This window comes from Palaemon carinicauda, chromosome 21, assembly GCF_036898095.1.
Source record: "Palaemon carinicauda isolate YSFRI2023 chromosome 21, ASM3689809v2, whole genome shotgun sequence".
In the NCBI taxonomy this organism is placed as follows: Eukaryota; Metazoa; Arthropoda; class Malacostraca; order Decapoda; family Palaemonidae; genus Palaemon; species Palaemon carinicauda.
The window spans coordinates 1,991,065-2,013,959 of NC_090745.1; the positions used below are offsets into that span (position 1 = coordinate 1,991,065).

The 22,895-nt window shown below is 35.2% G+C and overlaps 1 protein-coding gene and 1 long non-coding RNA gene across 3 annotated transcripts in view; one reads left to right on the forward strand and one right to left on the reverse strand.

Moving 5' to 3' along the window:
- LOC137615144 (hepatic leukemia factor-like) overlaps positions 1-12,342 on the forward strand; it is a 41,587-nt gene extending 29,245 nt beyond the window's left edge. For both annotated transcript variants that reach the window (XR_011039164.1, XM_068344778.1), the window contains one exon: positions 9,676-12,342. Coding sequence is in view for 1 of the 2 variants with exons in the window: in XM_068344778.1 (XP_068200879.1) it covers positions 9,676-9,843 (168 nt within the window). In the remaining variant the exon portion in view is untranslated. The remainder of the gene's footprint in view (positions 1-9,675) is intronic.
- Positions 1-22,895, reverse strand: part of LOC137615146 (uncharacterized) — a 67,365-nt gene that overhangs the window by 29,257 nt on the left and 15,213 nt on the right. The window lies entirely within an intron of this gene.

The following is a 22,895-nucleotide window of genomic DNA, read 5'->3' on the forward strand; positions in this document are numbered from 1 at the left end:
TCCTCGTCCCACTCTTGCAACATTTCTTTCAACTCCTTCGCATGGTAGCAGGCCTTGGCAAGCCGTTCTAATGTTAAGCCCGTTTCTACGACATTTTCTTGGGTCTCTTCCTGCGTTTCACTCTCTTCTTCACTTGCCGATTTCGTCAGGTCTTCTAGGTCTTCGTTAGTTAGCGGCTGGGAATGGCAGTCCAACAACTCGTCGACGTCTTCAGTCGTCATGTCGCCAAACCCGTCACCTCCAATTATGGCAGCCAACTGCATAGATTTGCATATTGCAGAGTGTTGGATTTCAGACGGAGTAAATCCCTAGTCGTCGTAAACAATCTGGGGCCACAACTTCTTCCAGCTCGCATTCACGGTTGCAGGTTTCATCTCTTGCAGTGCCTTCTGAATATTCTTCAGGCACGTGGCTATGGTGTACTGCCGCCAGTACGCCTTCAAGTTAAAATCTTCATCCTCATCATTTTGGGCAGCATCCACACACGCAACGAGGTCTGCCAAGGTATTCTTCGTGTAGAGGGCCTTGAACACCCTGATAACCCCCTGGTCCATCGGTTGAATTAATGACGTGGTGTTGGGTGGCAGGAACTCAACCTGAATGCCCTCATGCGACAGATCAGTTGCGTGTCCACCAGCGTTATCCATAAGGAGAAGGATCTTGAATGGCAAGCCGTTCTCTACGATATATTTGCTGACTTGCGGGATGAAACACTGGTGGAACCAGTTGGAGGTCAGCATCTTCGTAATCCATGCTTTTGGATTATGCATCCAGTACACGGGAAGGAGATTCTTGTTTTTATTTTTCAAAGCGCGAGGATTTTTCGACTTATAAATAAGCCCCGGCTTTAGCAAAAATCCAGCAGCATTGCCACACATCACGAGGGTAACGCAATCCTTGAATGCTTTAAAGCCAGAGGCTTTGGCTTCCTCTTTGAACAGGAAAGTTCGCGACGGCATTCTCTTCCAAAACAAGCCGGTCTCATCCATATTAAAGACTTGTTCCGGCTTGTATCCACCTTCGGCGATAATATTCTTGAACGTCTGGTTCACGTAAGTTTCAGCAGCGGCAGTGTCAGCCGAAGCAGCCTCGCCATGCAGGGAAACGCTTTTCAGGGCGAAGCATTTCTGAAACTTCGCGAACCATCCTTTGCTGGCGGAAAAACATTGTTTCTGAGGCTGGGAATCTGTGGATGTTCCTGGTTGAGGTTCATCTGCATCATCATCTTCTTCAGCATGGTTGCCATCTTCGTCTTGAGGTTCCTTTGCCGCAAAATTCTCATACAAGCTCAAAGCCTTTGTATGGATGTTGTTCGTATCCAAGGCTATGTTCTTCTTCCGGTAGTCGGCAATCCACACAGCTAAAGCACCTTCCATGCGTACGATCGTTTTATTACTAACGACTCGCTTCGCTGATCTGCTAAAGGTGATTGCAGCCGTCTTTCTAATGTTCGCCTCGTCCTTCTTGATATAGCGAACGGTGGATTCATTGATTCCAAAATGGCGTGCTGCGGCCGCGTAACTTCTACCGTCTTTTAACATATCGAGAAGCGTCACCTTCTCAGCAATCGTCATCATCCTTCGGTGGCGTTTAGGCTTACTACCAGCCTTAGTAGAAGCAGAACGCTTGGGAGCCATTGTACAGTAGGATTTACAGTAACAGAAAGTTCAACAAAAAGTTCAACTTAAAACAGTCGCGCACAGCACAGATTAAAGTTCACAAACTTAACAACGTCTACTCAGCGATACGGCGTAAGAGAAAGTGGCCGCGGACAGAGGCTGGAAGTTGGAGATGCGGGCAAAACACCAATCACAGGCTAGATAACAAAACTTGAGTTCTGATTCGTCATCTATCAGCGCTTGAACCAATCACAACCCATCTTATATGATGCGTAGGTTACCAATTCAAAGTACAAGATACCCCGCGTATACTGTACAGTAATAATAATAATAATAAATAATGATAATAATAATAATAATAATAACAATAATAATTTTATTAACAACAACAATAATAATAATAATAACAACAATAATAATAGCTTTACGTACGCTATTTTACGCTTTTGTTGTAGGATGTGTGTCTCTCTCTCTATCTCTCTCTCTCTCTCTCGTACGCTTATTCGATATGTGATTTTTGCAACAAGGAATATTATTGGATGCAGTACTACGTACGTATACATACAAAAGATTCATGGAAAAGAAGCACATCCATTACATTTGTAGTACACTAGTAGCCATCAGCAGCCTTACACCATTCTAATATGGTATGACTGCATCTGATTTGCGTTTCATGTTCGATTTAATTTTACTACGTACTGTATACAGTACTGAATTATCGTATGATCACATTCTCTTTTCGTGTTTTATTTCTTTCTGTGCTTAATTATATGTCATATGTAATGCAATGAACAATCAGTAAGAGCAGATATTACTAATTACAGTATTAATGGAATTACAGGTAACGAAATATCGTATTTGGGGTCTTCAGATATCGCGGTATTTTCGAAATTTCCGGAAAATCCGCAATATGTATATATATATGGGTTATGGAAAAAATCCGCGAAGTGGTGAATCCGCGATGGTCGAACCGCAAAGTAGCGAGGGTTCACTGTATTTTATTTTCAATATATTTTATATTTAATCTTTTATGTATCCATTAGACAGGGAGACCCCATATCTCCTAAAATTATTCACAGCATGGCTTGAAGGTTTATGAATTTAGTTTGGGAAAATGTAGGAATTAATATTAATGGGGAATAACATCTCAACCTAAGATTTGCAGATGACAGTTATGTTTAGTGAATCATGGGGGAAATTACAAAAGATGATACATTTAAATAGAGAAAGGAGAAATATAGGACTGAAAATGAATATGAGTAAAACTAAGATAATGTGCAATAAAATGCAGAGACAACAAATAAGAGTAATGGACGAGCCTCTAGAGATTGTTAATGACTATACATACTTAGGACAGACTGTAAGTGTTTCCCCAAGACTGAAATTAAAAGACGGATGAGCATGGCATGGAGAGCAATTGGTGTAAAAAAAAAAAAAAAATGAAATTATGATATGTCAAATGCCACTTTCTCTAAAAAGAAAATATTTAATGAGATGGTCCTACCAGTATTAACTTATGCATTAGAAACTTTAAGTCTTACTAAAGCCTTAGAACATAAGCTAGTTAAAACTCAAAGAGCTATGGAAAGAATAATGATGGGAATAACACTAAAAGACAAAAAAAGAGCAACATAGATACGAGTAAACTAAAGTAGAAGATATGCTAACATGAAAGGAAAAGAAATGGACATGGCCAGGACAAATAATAAGAATGACAGACAATAGATGGAAATTAAGAAGAACAGAATGAGTCCCTAGAGATTGTAAAAGAAGTAAAAGAAAGAGAAGACAACGGATTGACGAACAAAGAAATTTGCGGATGTGGACTGGCACAGGAAGATCATAAACAGACGCAGGTGGAAGGACAAGTCTGAGGCCTTTGTTCTGCAGTGGACTAGTAATGGCTGATAATGATGATATCCGTTCTAAAGTCTTAAAATGCTTTCTAGGCTTGAATTAATTTTTACTGTAGATACATATTATACAGTAACCATAAATGAAAAAAATTAAAATCGGAACGTTCGTCAACATATGTACAGTACTGTACTGCTCAGCCAGGCTGTGCCACTGACCAAAAACTACAGTACATGTCAATTTACTGTGATAGAAAAAATGACAGTTGTGATTAAAATAAACAGAATTTTGATAACACTGGAGTTTCACTTAAATGTATCCAATAATAATGCATGTAATTTTGACATAGTATCATATTATGGAATAAAACCTGAAAATATGTCTTTTCCGTCATTTGTTTGCATGATGATCGGGACTGCCGATTATATAGAGACAATTATTACGTGAAACCTCATGTTTACTTTACTATATAGAGGAATGTATTTTTGTAAAAAAAAAAAATCCTTTTTTTGTGTTATAAGATATCCATTTTAATGGCATCGAAGTTTATGAGTGCGCGCTCTCTCTCTCTCTCTCTCTCTCTCTCTCTCTCTCTCTCTCTCTCTCTCTCTCTCTCTCTCTCTCTCTCTCTCTCTCTCATATTCGTTTTCGTTTCGGAAGCATTATTGAATTCTAGAAAATTACGTTTATTTAAATATTTAATTGAGCTTTCATAAAACATTTATGTACTTTTGTTTTAAATTTCCTGTGTATTTTGTCAATCAAGCACATAAATATTTTAATAAAGCACAATTAACTATAAAAAATCATAATTTTCCAAAATTGAATATTGCGAGAGAGAGAGAGAGAGAGAGAGAGAGAGAGAGAGAGAGAGAGAGAGAGAGAGAGAGAGAGAGAGAGAGACGAAACAAAAATTTCATTTATTAGAGAGAGAGAGAGAAAACTAATACACTCTCTCTCTCTCTCTCTCTCTCTCTCTCTGAGAGAGAGAGAGAGAGAGTGTATTAGTTTTCTCTCTCTCTCTCTCTCTCTCTCTCTCTCTCTCTCTCTCTCTCTCTAATAAATGAAATTTTTGTTTCGTTGCTAAGTCTCTATTGGGGCTTCATAATCAAGCACCACAGAGCTAAAAACTATAAAATATCGTGCATCGGCAACATGAATGAAACTCCCATTAACGCGATTCAACTCGCACTACAAGTAAATAAAATATGAGACAAGCATTTCAAATAAAACTATTGGAATTAATAGGCCAATTGGAAAATGATAGATCAAGTAATAATTGTTTCTTTTGGTAAATATGAAATATCCTTCGGTAGCATGCCTTAATAATAGGGAGTTATTTTATCCGAAAATTGAGGTTGACGACGGAGTAGGCAGGGTTGATCAGCTAATTTGAATGTAAACAATGCATAAGATTATAATTCGCTATGTTTTTAATAATAGATACGATAGTAAAATGTGAATATTACATGCATTATTATTGGATACAGTTAAGTGAAACACCAGGAAGAGAGAAGGCCAAGACAATATGACAAAGAGACGAGACTGGGGGAGGCAGTAGCAAAGTTCCTTCTCCTTTCACATTTCCTCCACCAAATCTACGCTAATTCAAATAAATTAGAAATGCGAGAAGAAGGAATGAAAAAAGGGAATGGGAATACGTGGAATGAGGGTTAAGAAAGGGGTGTAGAATGATTAATAAGATGAAAATGACGAATGAATGCTAGAAAAGAGAAGATGAATGAAATCGTAAAAAGTAAAGAGAATCAAAAGAGTTGGAAAAATACGTAGTAGATGTGAGTGGGATAGCAAGGTAAATGTACAAAACTGATTTGGGAAGGAATTGGGAAAAGGATTATGGATATAATAATAAGTGAAGGACAATAATAATGTGAAGGAGATATACTGATATGCATGCTAGGTTATATCAGTGAGGTAATTCTGTGAAAGTGAATGGTCATATCAGCGGGATAATATCATGAAAGTGAATATAAGTTGACGACAGACTACTACGCAGATTTAATCAGCTGATTTGAATGTAAACAAAGCATGAGAGTATAATTCACATGTTTTTAACTATAAATAAGATACTAAAATGTGAATATTATATGCATTATTATTGGATATAGTTAAGTGAAACACCAGTTTAATCAAAATCAGTTTATTTCAAATATCTCAGCGCTCCCAGTGTAAAAGGAGCGAGGGCTATTTGAAATCATCCCCCAGCTTTAATTTTATGGCAATTTTTATGAGAATTTTTATTTAATAGGTATTGCATTGTTCGTGGCCTCCCAATACTGTTGCCAACTACTAGAAATAAAATTCTTAATGTTGGGTGAACAATAAAAAAAAAAATTCCCCCTTCTCCTTGGCTGCAAAAAACAAAAACCGTGAAGCAAGAAACCGTGATTAATGAGGATCTGAATGTAAAGAATGGTCAGAATTATGAAAAATCTTATGTAACATGCATAATTGGTAATGTTACTCCTCTATGTAAATGAGTTTGTGGTAGCTCAAGTCCCACTGATTACCGCCCAATTTCCATAACTCCCATATTATCTAAAGTTTTTGAACGTCTTCTGGCAAAACGTCTTAATAGGTTTGCTGAAGATAATCATCTACTCCCTAGTTTGCAATTTGGTTTTCGTTAAGGCCTTGGAGCATGTGATGCTCTTCTTACAATCTCCAATGCTGTACAGAAATCCATTGATTGTGGTCAGGAAGTTCGTATGATTGGCCTTGATTTTAGTGCTGCCTTTGACCGTGTTAATCATGAGGCTCTTGTTTTCAAACTGAAACAGTTGGGAGTGGGTGGGTCATTTCTTAGCTATTATTGATTTTTTAAGTAATAGATCTCAGAGTTGTTGTTGATGGGCACCATAGTGATTATAGGAATGTGATATCCGGTGTTCCACAGGGTAGTGTTCTTGGTCCATTACTTTTCATACTATATACACATGACATGTGGTTTGGCCTAGAAAACAAGCTTGTTGCATATGCAGATGATGCTACTCTCTTTGCATCAATTCCATCCCCTGAATGTAGATCTGGGGTTGGTGAATCCCTTAATAGAGATTTAGCTAGAATTAGTGCATGGTGCAAATTATGGGGTATGAAGTTGAATCCTAACAAAACTCAAAGTATGATTGTAAATAGGTCAAGGACGGTGGCTCCTCAACATCCGGATCTCAGTATTGATAATGTTTCTTTAAATTTGTATGACTCTTTCAAAATTTTATGTGTGATTTTTTACAGCAAATTTACTTTTGAGAAACATACAAGGTCTGTTCCTTCTTCAATTGCACAAAAAATACTTATTGAGAAAGTATTTCAAGATTTTCGGTGATCAATCTATTCTGAAGAAGTGTTTTAATTCTTTCATTCTACCTTGTTTTGAGTATTGTTCTCCTGTCTGGTCTTCAGCTGCTGATTCTCATCTTAATTTGTTGGACAGAAACTTACGGTCTATTAAATTTCTTATTCCTGATCTAGATATTAATCTCTGGCACCGTCGTTCAATTAGTTCATTATGCATGTTGCATAAGATTTTTCATAACTCTGACCATCCTTTACATTCAGATCTCCCTGGACAATTCTATCCTGTTCGTAATACTAGGCAGGCAGTTAATTCTAATAGCCAGGCCTTCTCCATCATGAGGCTCAATACTACGCAGTACTCTAGAAGTTTTATTCCAGCTGTTACCAAGTTGTGGAATGATCTTCCTAATCGGGTAGTTGAATCAGTAGAACTTCAAAAGTTCAAAGTTGGAGCAAATGTTTTTTTGTTGACCAGGCGGACATGAGTCTTTTTATAGTTTATTTATGACATATTTGTTTTTGATGTTGTTTATACAGTAGTTTATATGACATGTCTGTTTGGACGTTGTTACTTTTTTTAGAACGATTTATTGTTAATTTGGTCTCTTCATTTATTTATTTCTTTATTTCCTTTCCTCACTGGGCTATTTTTCCCTGTTGGAGCCCCTGGGCTTATAGCATCTTGCTTTTCCAACTAGGGTTGTAGCTTGGATAGTAATAATAATAATAATAATAATAATAATAATAATAATAATAATAATAATAATAATAATAATAACAACAACAAACTAATTGAACGACGGTGCCAGAGATTAATATGTAGATCAGGAATAAGAAATGAAAAGGAAAAAAAATGGGAAAACCTATTAGTTTGGGACCAACGATTCCTTTGCTGTAAAGCAGGCTGGCTACTCAACAGATGGGGTGTAATGCGGACGGCTTGAAAATTTGACCTGCTGCTTCTAGTTGAGCATCTGCGGATTAGTGATGCTCCAGTGGATATGTTATTATAATGGTATCAAAAACTCAATAGCATATATTTGAAATCCACGGTTAAGGAGGTTTTAGTGTGCGTGTACACAGTAAAATCTCCTAGCAGTCATTTAAGAATGTAATTCTATTTTAATGAAAATTTGCATACTTTTAGCAAAAGCATAGAAAAAAAATAAAACTGATGGATGATAAAATAATACACTGCCTCTGAATATGGTATCTTTTAAGAAATTTGAATCAACATTAATACTGCATTTGTGTAAAAATTGTCACCTTAATAGGCTAACCTGCTAAGTATAGATAGGTTCAGGAACTAGCAATGGGTAGTAGTAGGTTGGCCGAGGCACCAGCCACTGTTGAGATACTACCACTAAGAATTATTGAGTTCAATGACTGGCCAGATAGTACTACATTGGATCCCTCTCTCTTGTTAGAGGTAATTTTTCCTTCGCCTTCACATACACCAAATGGTCTGGCCTATTCTTTACACATTCTTCTCTTTCCTCATACAGAACATTTGTAAATACTAACATGACAAAAATTTTTCTTTACTCAAGAGTTAACTACTGCACTGTAATTGTTCAGTGGCTACTTTCCACTTGGTAAGGGTAGAAAAACTCTTTAGCTATGGTAAGCAGCTCGAAGAGAAGGACACTACAAAATCAATCGATTGTTCTCTAGTCTTGGGTAGTGCAAAAGCCTCTGTACCATGGTCTTCAACTGTCTTTAGTTAAGAGTTCTCTTGTTTGAGGGTACTCTCAGGCATACTATTCTGTTTCATTATTTCCTTTCCTCATTGTCCTATTTTTCCTGTTGGAGCCCTTGGACTAATAGCATTCTGCTTTTCCAATAAGGTTGCAGCTTAGCAAGTAATAAAAATATTACAATACAATATTTTGAGAGCCTATTTTAAGAGTTTATTGTTAGTTTGTATACACTAGGTTTTCGATCAAAAACTTATATTAAGTAACATTTATATTATTAGTGTATTTTCTAGTAGATTATTCAACATATGCATTATACATATCAATCTACAAGCTTGGCTGAATCCCTCGTCAGGCTAGGAGGAACAGAGAGAGGAAAGGTCCCCTTTTGTTCATTTGTTTGATGTCAGCTACCCCCAAAAATTGGGGGGGAAGTTCCTCATAGGGTCCACTGGTGACATTACTTAAAAGTCTCTTTGCAGTGTTTAATCGACCCCTTGGTTTACTTAAACCCTTGTACTTTACCTGTACTCCTGCTTCCATTTTCCCATCTTGCTTTAAACCTCCTCACAACTACACAATGTGAAATACTTCAAATTAACAAACTTAAAACCAATTGGAATCACGAGGCCTTATTTCATACAATAGATATTTTAGAATGATAATGAACTTGCGCAATTAAAAGGCACATAGTAAATGAAATGCGGATGAAGAGCAAATGCCTTAAAACCCCAAGTAAATAAAGGGGGTTAGAACAATCAATTATACCTTGCACAGTAGTTTAAAAGAATGTATTTAAAATAATTTAATTAAGGTAATGCACAGCTTTCAAGTGGCTAGAGCAAAGAATAAATATTGGTAACAAATTACTTTAGCCAAACATAAAAAAATAAAAAGTATATTTATACTACAACGGAGAAACATATTTTAGTTTAGGGGAAGATAGTGATCTAATTATTGCTATAATGGTTTCCCTTATGCTAAGTTATAATATTCATCTCATCATTTGAGTGCATTTAGTTAATTTTTTTTCCTTTATATTTGCAGTTTTCATCCAAAATCAAATCCTCTCATGACATTAAACACAAGATTCCATACCCACTTCAAATTGTGGTGGAAGTATATAATTTAATACAAAACTTCAGTTCTAGTATTCATTCTCAATAATTTTTCTCATTCTTTTCCAGAACATGGCTCTTCGAATTCAAGTGGATAAAGCAACAAAAGAAGTCGAATCACTGAAAAGCCGTTTGGGCAGATACGAAGATGTAGAAGTAAAGACCATCATCACCGGCATTGGGAAATTTGAGGAGGACATAAAGACCAACATAGCTGAGCATTCATCCTCACTGTAAATGGTTCATCTTGAAGAAAATTTAGTCACTTTTTTGAGAGCCGGATTTGGAGCCTGTTTCAATGTTATGAGATGCCAATTATGATACGATTTATAACTGTATTTAACACTAGCAAATATGAAAAAATATCAAGACCATGAGGTTACTTAGATGCTCAAAAGTGCATTTCTATGTTTGATGCACATTTTACCAAGTTTCTTATGTATGAATGTTCCAGAATTTTGTTATTGTTAAAGTTTACTTTTTTTTTCAATTTGCTTGAAATTTTTATATATTCTATTCTAGGCTAGAGTTATGGTGGCACAGGGCACACAACACAAAAATTAAAACTAATTGAAATTGTTGCTTGATGAAAAGAATAATGTTATGAATAATTTACTCTGTTTGCAAAGCATGTTAAGCAAAGGAATACAGTATACAAGTACAGGCAGATATTCTAAAGGCAAGTAGTTCACTGCAACATGATGTTAATTACCAACGAATAAATACAGTACAATAGTTAAGTGGAATTAACAATGCAGTATATTTTTCATTACCCAATGCAGTATATTGTTCATTGCCTATTTATGAAAAGAAATACCAGTACTAGATTAACAACCAGAATGATAATCTGACATACAAGCGCCATAATTTTAATGTCGAATTACAACAGTAATTACTATAGAGGTTACAACGCCAACAGGATTTCTTATTTTATTCTTTGAAGCAAAGATATCTCAAACTGAATTTCAAAGTAGAATTGGCAATACTTTCATATATCTGGCATGAAAATATATTCAACCCATTAGCTTTTCCGAGTTTTGCTGGAAAATAGTTTTGTATATAAGATGAAATATGGGTTAATAAAATATTTTGGGTAAAACATGCCTCACATATTTTTTACAGGTATAATGTACAGTTTAAAAAGAGATAATTTGATGACTTTTATGTTCGCTAAATTTAGGTGAGAAATTTTATCCTGTAGCTATGAATTTGGAAATAAAAGTCAAAACCTATCGGCAGTCGATAAAAGAAACAATAGTTGTACACGTATTGGTTGTGGTAATGAATTTGTTGTAATCTTGAAATAATTTCAAATGTTGAGCTGGTTAAAAATTACAAGTATTTACTATACTATTGCCTGGACCATTTATGATAGCAGAATATTGAAAGGAACTGAATTACTATGCGTGACTAAGTTAAGAACCTTGATTCCTGTTGCAAGTTCATCAATATTTTAATCGATTAACTGGAAATTCCATAGTGTATTTATTGTAATGACCCATGTGCTGTAGACATACACCTAAATTCACAGTCAAACATTGATCACGCTTTGCCTAGGCAAATTTTAGTTTTGAAGTTTTAACATTATTGTGGGTCACCGTCCAGTATTTTTTTTTTTTTCTTTTAATGGATAATATTGTGAGCAGTAAAACTAGCAAACCTCATGGCAAAGATTCTTAAGTGTTGAAAAGGCATCTTTCCTTTATGCACCATTTCAGCAGAGCAGAAATTTATATAGAATATGAAATCCTTATTGCTGAGATACAGATCGACTAATAAGGAATTTACTGTGTTCATAACTAAAACAAAATGCTTTATACAGTAAATACAATGCTGAATCCTTAGTTTCCCAATCCGGTCTACTGCCTACAACATAAAAAGCCCAGTTGTTTTTATCAAAATACTGTATTTGGTTAATACTGTATAATGCTTGGAGACAGTAGTGGTCTTGGAAAAATTTATCGTCATGTTTTAATGTACTATGTATTCAGCATACAAATATGACTGAAGCCTTTCAGTTGTGCCTGGGCCCACTCAACTACCTGAATTTCAGTAGTGTCAGACTAATCCACTGATGTTAAATCAGTGACACAGGGTAACCTCTTTTTATTTATTTTTTTTTTCTTACCATAATGTGTTTGGCCAAGCCTGGGCCTCACTGATATGATCTATGTTATTCATTACACACTGCATACCGAGAAGATATTTAATGACCAGTTGTGTAAGGATATCATTGATGCACATGACTGATTGGCTATATCATATAATGTAGCTAAAATTGTTGATTTGCTAATACAAAATAGTGATTCTTGCTCAATCATAATGTTGGTCGATTGTACAGTTTAATAAGGTATTGGAGAAAAAGTTATATTTTTGGTGAAAAATTTATGTTATATTAAAGAAATGGTGTATTATCTTAATGTACAATATATGTTATCAAGTTTATTATCTAGATTAGAAAATAGAGTATAATATAGTTAGTAATATTAAGTGTAAATAGCATTAACTTTTAAGGAAAAATATTATGAAGCTGTATACTTTTGTCACCTCATCACAAATGACTGCATTCACTCCTCACTGGTATTTCCTAATTTCATTCCGTCTTTTTCATAATCATTGCGTGTCTTGATGTTTGTGTTCTTCATTTGACATGTACAAGTTTGCCAGTCAATATTCTGCTTTCAAGTAGCCTGTGACTTATTCTCAGATGTTATATAAAGTATGGTATAAGTTTCAGTTTTGTATTTCTTCCACCTCATTGGACTTTAGTGTATATATTTTTATCGATGAACTATTATTACAATGCATTGTGCCCTAGACATATTTCTAAAAATCAAATCAAGCTTCAAAATGTCATTGAATTATTTTGCTCGTATCAGAGCACTTTTGAAACTACTGTATACTGTACATTGTATAGATGGCATAAAAAATATGGAAGAGCAAAATTGTGCTTTTAATCCTACTTATAAAGAAAAAAAATTACAATAAAAAATATACAAGGTAATTTTATTCGGAAGGGGGATGGTCTGGAGACTACAAATTAATTCACAAAAATAAAAAATGAATAACTGAAATACATACTTCATACAGATAATAAATAAGAGTAACTACATCAACATCCTCTCCCAAAATATCAGGGAAGATTTACCATCAAGGTGGTATTCCTGTCACTAATTAACAAATCTTGAGCAGAACACCAGAATGTGCTCGAACAACTATCTTATCACAATGAGCACACTAGTGCACTGCTACCATATTAAACAAGTGTGAAGCAGGTATGCTCGATTCTCAATCTCATTCTTGTCACAATAGGCTGAACCTTTTTATTATTACAAAAACTTCTTAGCCACAAGGTAATATTTGGCTTAGATACTTTTAATTTCTTATTATTGGTGAGGAGAATAGAGTTACTTATCTTACCATCTCGTTGAAACAGGAACAAATTGGTATTTACTTGGGAGTGAACTATTAACTACTAATAACAAAACATAGTTCAATGATTGAAGCCATGCTATTTGAAGAGAGGAAAGCTTAAAATCCTCATACAAGAAATACCTTTCATTTAATATTTGATATTATTACAATATCCAACCACCATATGAACCAAATACTATCCAAGAGTATGTTGGAAGCTGGACAGTTCATGAGACCAACATAGGGTTACAGAAATCCCAACCCTCCTTCGTTTTCCATCACAATCCGGCTATTGGTAGCCAATATTACTATAAATGTAACAAGAATCACTCCATTTAGATAGTAATTGAATTAGTATTCTATAATCAATTTATTGATTCTATTCCCATTTTGCCAAACAATTTCAATTTCTTGCTTTCCATTTTCAGTTGGCTGATCGCCCTAACGCTACTGAGTATCTGTGTATACTAATTGACGTTATCAACAGTCACACCAAGACTCCCCACTTGTTCTTCATATGTAAAATTTCATTTCGCTCACTTTCAACATTCATTCATATACAGTTTTTTCTTCAATTATTACCAATCTTGGTGCAAACTTATACTGTATATCTTTGATGACCAAGCCGTTAAGATATAGTGTCTCTCAAAATTTTGTATAATTACAATATCAGTAAAGAATAAAGAAATATTTAATGCACAATCTTTTTCAAATTAAAGAGATGACAGATTAAAGGAAAATTTTAATCCTAATTAAAGAAATAAAAATTGTCAGTAATCTTACTGTAAAGTAGAACAGCTGGCTTAGGGTAATCAAACCACTTATTACAGAATATTAATCTTACCTATATCAGTTTTTATAACTTATTGCCTTTTAGGGATACAGCAATTGTATATATTGCCAAACATACAAAAGCTATAGTATAATAATAGTTATTAGGAGAGTTTTATATGAAGCTTTATTTGTGGTGGATAAGGAGAGGGGGGCCGCGACACCCTAGCAGTACCAACCAAACTCGTCCAAGTCCCTCATCAGGCAGGGTGGAACGACGAAAACAAAAATCCACCCTTTTATATGTTGGATACGTCTATATCGTAAATGCTGGCTGTACTCCATTGTGAACTTTTTTTTATTTTTACATTATTCCTTATTATAGCTCCAAATATCACTAAAAAAGAATAATGATAAAGTTTTTTTTCTGACCAAACTATAATATAGGGGTTTTGAAAAAGGAATGACCTATTGTTGGGGTGATGCTTCAAGACTACCAAGGACTGTCTGGTTAAACGTTTGGTTAAGGAATCCAATATGGGTTAATATACCAAAGAAATACAGTCTTCCCCATTCCAGAGCCAGTACTTCAATGTGCAAAGCAAGGACTTTGTGTGTAAAAGATAGACCCACTCATTCAGGCTCTATTGAACCAATCCTCCAATGCTAAATTCATCTGATAACCAATAACACATCATCTCACAGAGACAATAATACCGGGCTGCTTAGTTTGTGGCCAGCCACCATCTTTAATATTTCTGAGTAATGATCATATGTCCCCTTTCCCTACACGAATCTAGGGAGGAGAGAGAATCTCCACATCTGAACGTTCACGGGTGCTTATAAGGAATGATGCGAGAAGGATAGGTAGTGGTAGTGGTGGGAGGGGGGTCAGTAGCTGTAGAAAACGACACTTCGTAGTAACGGGGGATGTTGACGAAGGAGAAGATTAATTGGTAAGGGACCTCTGGTAGTGGTTTCACACGCCCCAGTTTTTATACCGACACCCTATAAGGGTGAGTGAGCTGGGTATATTCCTGCCATTCCATGCAATTTTTTTCTCTGGTATATTTAGCAGTATTTATACCTTAGAAATTGTGCTTTAAGGAGCATTTCACTGGGCGACACAGGTCCCTCGCCCAGAAATAGATTTTTCCTTTGTCAAAATCCCTTTTTTGTGGTTATTGTGCTGTGTGGTCCCCATGGATTAAACCAGAACAACATTACGAGTAGATTTATGTACAATAAAGTACAATTTTTCTACAACCTAGTAAACATCCAAATCATGCATGTATGGGAGAGAAAAAACTAATGCCTGTTATGGATTTTCTGTTGCAAGACTAGGATGAGAGGTTTTCTCTTTGGCCAAGCTTCTTCCCTTAAGTGCCATGAACAAGCCAAGCATCATGCACATATGTTGTACAGCTTAGATTTGTTTCATGCACAGTAGTGTCTTATAAAAACACTATGACCAGATCAATCTGTAAAACTCTAGATGTTCTGAAATTGTAAATTTGCGAAAAATGCCAAGAGAGAAGTCATGGGTTTTAGAAACTGAGACAAGATCCATCATTTTAATGAGGGAGACAATAAGAATATGAATAGCCCTGACGAAAGGGACTTGATCTGGATATTTTGACTGAAAAAGTGGATCTCTGGAGGTAGGCTATACCTGCATGATAGATACTGAACAGAGGTTGCCTCCCCCGACTGTACACACAGCAGAGATATAAAATTGATCTCACCTCTGAAGAGGATTTTCATTTTTGGTTAAAAATAGGAGGCCAGGAGTCTGAATGAAGAAGCAGTCGGATGAGGAATTTCTGCTCTCTACGTAATGTTGCAAACTCGCCGACTCTTACTCCCAAAGATAAAAAAATAGCCTTCTAGGGTAACTTAAAGGAAAAAATAAATTATCTAACTTGCACAAGAATTCAAAGCACTCTATCGAGATATCAAGACAATGAAGGAGGTTGCAGGGATGGTTAATGTAAATCAGATATTTGTGTAATCTTGTGAACACGTCCAAGTTGGTAATATCTTGCGGAATGTCAGTGTAAATCCAAGTTGAAATACTGCTTGATAAGTTCTGTCAATGCATATTTTTAAGATAACATTGTTGATGCCACAAGTTTCCTTTCTTCAAAGAGCTGGACTAGAAAACAAGAAATCAGGGGTTATCTGGTATGGGGACCTATCCCTATGGAAGGTCATCCATGTTTTCAATACAGATTGGTAACCTCTTAAATTCATCAGGTATGTCACATTGTATGATGGAAATTCTTCTCGGCAAATATGAGAGAGAAAACACCAAGTGTGAAAGTTCTGGGTCAGAAAGGAGGAAGCAGAGACACTCTGATCCCTTTCTCTTTGACAGCTTACTGATCGAAGAGGGCGTGACTTTATCCTTAGACACTAAAGTACAGTATTGGAAATCATGTGTTGTTTGACCACTGTCCATGGAGCCAGCAGCACAGATGTCCCAGAAAATTCTGGAAGGATCTTCAAAACCTTTGAAAACATATTTAGAGGAAACCGATAAATCATGTAACATTTGTTGCATCTCTTGCAACTGCCTGGGGATATTTTTATTGCTAACAAATTGGAGATCAGGGATAATCTCAAGGACCTCCTGGAATGAGCCCTAATCTAATATCTATTCCATGTCCAGGGATGTCTGTTTGGATAGTTTGCCGAAATGATGATTAGAGATACGAGTAGATACCTCTCTCGAAGAAGCTTCATAATTAGGAGACTCCCTTCATCGAGAATTTTTGAGCAAGAGTCTGCCTCCTGAAATGACAGAGTGCCACCTGGCTGTCTATGAAACTTTTCCTTTTCAGATTTAGCTTCAGCATAAGGAGAACAACCATCAGTTCAAATACATAAGTGAAATGCTGCAAACTGCAAGGACCATTTTCCAAACATAGGTTTCCATTGAGGGGCCTCCCTGGCACGACTTGGATGTATCTTTACGAAGGATCATGAATACGAGGGGAGGGACCAAAGAGGGCAACATGGAGAGGGACTGGTGGGGTCCAAGATCTGAGGCTTCTTTAGTAGCAACTGGGTAACCAAGATCATTTGTCTTGAGATTCCTTCCCAGCCACTTTCCTCTAAACCCAATTGAGGTCTTTCAACCTGTTTTTCAGAACTGAGTTAACTATCGAGCCAAATTGAAAAAAGGCCGAAGATCATCTTCAGCTGGCACAGCGAATAGAGATGACTTGGAAGAAAACAATTGACTTTGTGAAAGATTTTTTTTTAAGATGTCCTGGGGAGGTTTAATGCGGATTTTGATATATTCCACTACAGACCTAGCTGCTGGATGTACTTACTGGAACAAGTCTTAACTTTTTTTAGACTGCCCACGAAGCCTAGAACCTTAAGAATTTTTCCTGACCCAATTTGTGTGAGGCATAGCTCTCTTGTCTCTAGCCAGACTAGCCAGTTGTCAAGGTAGCAAACTCCTTGCAACTGAAAAAGTTTGATCACTTACTGTACTTTACTAGCTTCATGAACACCCTTGGAGCTACTGTATACCGAGTCGAAGGACATCTCTCTGAACCTTTATGAACTCCTCCTAAGCCAAACCCTAGGCAACGTCAATAGTGGGGGCCATAGGGCCATGCAAATAAGCACCTTTGAGATCTATTGTATAGGTCCAAACTACAAGGTGTAGTTTTTGGCCGAAGTGTAATGAACATCACCTTAAATGCATTACATTTTATACTTTGTCGAGACAAATTAGGTCAAGGGTCACTACTCGTGGAAGTCCTTCTTCGATATGCTGATCAGTCTGCCCTGAAATGTTAGAAATTGGTATTCCTCTATGGCTCCCTTTCCCAACATTTTGCAGACAAAGGAACCGAGTTCTATGCTCTGTCCCTACTGGGAAATGGTCCAATGCTCTTGAAAATGTTGGGGTAATCCCAAGTCAACTTTGACAAACATGAAAGCATCCATACTACAGTACTTACATGATATTGTAGTAGTAAAGAGATTAAATAGTAGGATAGATTTGACTTTGCAGGAGTGCAATTGGGGAGAGAAGTTAAGAGGGTGAATGGCAAGATGGAGGTTAAGAGGGTGAACTACAAGATGAAGAAAGTGGGAACGAAGGTAAGCAGATTGCTTTTAAAATTAGATGCATCTAGAACCAAAGGGCTTTGGAAATAGCAAGATTAAACCCTAATAGAATATTAGATGTAAATAATTACAAACATTTTTTGAAAGGTATCTGGAGTCAAATAGGCAGAACATATATTCCCTTTGGTCCGAACACATCATTACCCACCATACGGCTTCAACATAGAATGCAATGAACATTCCAAGGTGAAATCTTATGACTTTGAAATAGCAATCAATTTGAGAGTAAATAGAAATCAGATTAAGCAATGAAAGTTTATATGGATGGAAGATGAATAAATTTATTTCCATAAGTATTAGCTAGGGTAAATATAATGGATGATGGCAAGATGAAAAGGTAAATACAAAAATTTAGTAGGTGAAGAACAATAGCAAGGGTGGTAATGTCATGAAAGACTATTGGGCCCAATTTCCTTAATGGAAATGAAGTGTGGATATTAATGTGAACGAAAGGAAAAGGTTGAAATCGTCAAGATTAACTGATTGCATACCACAACATGGGTACTTTAAAAAGATTGAGTGAATGAGAAATGTGGATAAGTAATAGTGGTGAAAAAGTTATATGTGAGAGTATGGACAGGAGTACTTTGTGAAACCGAGATGGTTTGATCATATACAAATAATGGTAGATCATTGATTGGTAAAATACATATACAGTAATGAAGTCTTAGGAGGTTAAGCAGAACTTGAGAGAGTATCAAAGAGACTCTAGAGGGAGGTCACTGATATCAAGGAAACAAGATTATGAATCGTGCAGTATATGTAGTGGGTTTCGTTATGATGAAGCACCTTCTGTATAGGGGCATGCAGCAGTTAAAGATCTAGATTATTTTTCTTGCTATTCTGGGGGTTCATGCACGATTGAACAGGTGAAGTAGGAACAGCTTTCTTAAACTTGAGGATAACGAAAGAATATGTATACCAAACAGTAATTGCAGATGAAAACGAAATTCCAGATTATCATTTATTACGCTTTTCAATTTTCCAAACTGATTTCTGTTTTTCAGGTAACTGATAGAATAAAGGTCATTAATTGAGGGAGTAAAGACCATTGATGTCAACAGTGTTTTACAAAATAAGATGTTCACCGTCTCTCAAAAGCATACTTCAATTAAAAATCAAATAATTTACATAAATACTTATTAGCAAATTGACAATATCCTGGAATTATTAATTTTGGAGATTGTCTGCCCCAAAATACTAATGAAGATCATAACTTATCACTAATTACTAAATTGTATACACTTTTTTTAAACTTATATTCAATGTCATGGAGAGAATAAACAAAATATAACATCAAATCTCTGGGGACTTCAATTACCATGAATTACTAACCGCTACAGGATTTATCTGCATAAAACTATCAAAGAAACAGGCGAATCGCACAGTATGTGAATATCACAAAGATCATGAAGTGTTTTCAAACCTACGGGCCGACCAAGGGGAAGGCCCGTGCTAACGAGAAGAGTTGGCTGTAATACACTACGAACGAACGTGTTTTCAAAATTACAACCATGAAAATGCTGTAATTTATTAAAAGGAAACTAAAATAATCAAATATTCCTAAGAAGTTAAATTACCAGGTTTGTTATTTTCCACAAAATCACAAACATGAGGAAAGACAATTGCATTAATACCGTCCGAATTGAATGATGGTTCATAAATATTGATGATATTATTATTATAATTATTATTATTATTAGCCTACTTGCTAAGCTACAACCGTAGTTGGAAAAGCAGGATGCTATAGGCCCAGGGGCTCCAACAAGGAAAGTAGCCCGGGGCTCCAACAAGGAAAGTAGCCCAGTGAGGAAAGGACCTCAACATACACAAGTTTCTTCACTTTGGTATTCGATTGGAAGTATGAATCTAAGCCATAGGGCCCCAGTGCATAGAGGTCATTAGCATCTAATTGCAAAAGCAAGAAAAAGCAGGACCGAGAATGAAGGTATAATTGAAAAGTGTGTTATCAATATCTCTGTTGGTCGTTAGCATTAATCTTTGAGAGATTTGAATCAAGTACATGTCTGGATGTAATTTTTCATGTCATATCGAGATGCATCATGAGCTTTCTTAATAGGGATGCTATAATACTACTACAGTAATGCAAGTTAAATTTTGTGACAACTTTATTTATTATTGTATTTGTAAACTACACTGAATATATCAAACAGCTATTGTTTTTTGTATACTACATAATTTCTTTCATCTTAAAGTTTGCAACTTATTACTCATATATATATATATATATATATATATATATATATATATATATATATATATATATATATATATATACATATATATATGGTGTCTGTGCCTGGTGTAATCACATATGAAATTCGATATTAAGTTAATTAAACTGATAAGATAATAGTGAGGGGTAGATGGAGATGGTTTGGGCATGATCTTCGCACTCCCCAGGAGAGATTAGTTCACCAAACTTTCAACCGAGATCCACAAGGCACTAGAAGAGCTGGAAGACCCAGGCATACATGGCTGAGGACTATGAAGCGTGAAGTAGATGATGATGAATGGAGAAGTATTGATTTTAAAGCTCAAGATAGAGACGACTGGTGAAATCTAACAGAGGCTCTTTGCGTCAATAGGCGTAGGAGGAGATGATGATAATTTAACTGATGATTGGAAAGATTATGTAGCTTCATTGAGTTGGTTCATATATAAATCCGTGTTCTCCCTTATACAAACAATACTTTCATTCTCATATATGTGAAACTTTAATGAAAAGGTATTTGATGTAGAATGGTGTTTAGTTTTAGGATTGATAATGAAGGTAAAATTACGACTATATTACTATTATCATAATCATCATCATCATTATTATTATTATTATTATTATTATTATTATTATTATTATTATTACAAGCTAAGCTATAACCCTAATTGGAAAAGCAAGATGCTATAAGCCCTAAGGCTCCAACGGGAAAAAATAGCCCAGGTAGGAAAGGAAACAAGGAAATAAAAAAAACTAAGATTAGTAACAAACAATCAAAATAAAATATACTAAGAACAGTAACAACATTAAATTAGATCTTTCATATATAAACTCTGAAAACTATTGTAGTGAGGCAAAGCCTCAATACCAGTCATCAAATATTTTCCGGTATGTCCAAATATTCGAGGCAATAAATCCGCAAACATGCTAGTTGAGAAAATATTTGGCAATAATAGAAGAGGTTTACAACATTAGTAAATACCTTTTGATGGTGACCCTATATAGTAGAGTCGACAGGAGGTGGATGGCCAAGAACAAACCACGGACCTTATTACAACGATATATATATATATATATATATATATATATATATATATATATATATATATATATATATATATATATATATATATATATATATATATATATATATATACATATATATTATATATATATATACATATATATAATATATATACATATATATACATATATATAATATATATATATATATATATATATATACATATATAATATATATATATATATACATATATAATATATATATATATACATATATATATATATATACATATATATATATATATATACATATATATAATATATATATATACATATATAATATATATATATATACATATATATAATATATATATATATATACATATATATAATATATATATATATATACATATATATAATATATATATATATATATATATATATATATATATATATATATATACATACATACATGAGAGAGAGAGAGAGAGAGAGAGAGAGAGAGAGAGAGAGAGAGAGAGAGAGAGAGAGAGAGAGAGAGAGAGAGAGAGAGAGAAACTCTATTTACTCTACCTAATGATAAATTTATATCAAGGAATAACTGTTAACTGTGCATTATCTTCCAACTCAAGTTACAACGCAATTGAGGTTCTTAAATATACCCCATTTCAAGTCTCATTCGCCAATTTTGCGTATATATCCCACAATACCTTTGCTTCTCCAATCTACCAAAAGTGTTTATATCATCCTAGTACTGATCATTGATTATAATGTACTCTGGCGTTACTAATATAAAATCATTAAATTCCTTTCGAGAAACTAAACAGTGAGGTCAGAGGTTCGATTTCTTTGCCAGGAAGAAATTTTTATCTTTAAAAGAATATCCATGAGGGTCTGAGACTCCGTTTGGGAGCAAATTCTACACTGTTGTTAGCCTACTGTTCTTAAAATATTTTATTTTTCCTTGTTTCCTTTCCTCAGTGGGCCATTTTCTCCGTTGGGGCCCCTGGGCTTATAGCATCCTGCCTTTCCAACAAGGATTGTAGCTTAGCAAGTATTATTATTATTAATTGCTAAGCTACAACCCTAGTTGGAAAAGCACAATGCTATAAGCCCAGGGGCTCCAACAGGGAAAATAGCCCAGAGAGGAAAGGAAACAAGGAAAAATAAAATTTTCAAGAAGAGTAACAACATTAAAATAAATATCTGCTTTAAAAACTATAAACATTTTAACAAAACAAGAGGAAGAGAAATAAGATAGAATAGTGTGCTCGAGTGTACCCTCAAGCAAGAGAACTCTAACCCAAGGCAGTGGAAGACCATGGTACAGAGGCTATGGCACTACCCAAGACTAGAGAACAATGGTTTGATTTTGGAGTGTCCTTCTCCTAGAAGAGCTGCTTACCATGGCTAGAGAGTCTCTTCTACCTTTACCAAGACGTAAGTAGTCACTGAACAATTACAGTGCAGTAACCCCTTGGGTGAAGAAGAATTGTTTGGTAATCTTAGTGTTGTCAGGTGTATGAGTACAGAAGAGAACATGTAAAGAATATGCCAGACTATTCGGAGTGTGTATGTAGGCAAAAGTGAAAATGAACCGTAACCAGAGAGAAGGATCCAATGTAGTACTGTCTGGCCAGTCAAAAGACCCCATAACTCTCTAGCAGTAGTATCTCAACGGGCGGCTGGTGCCCTG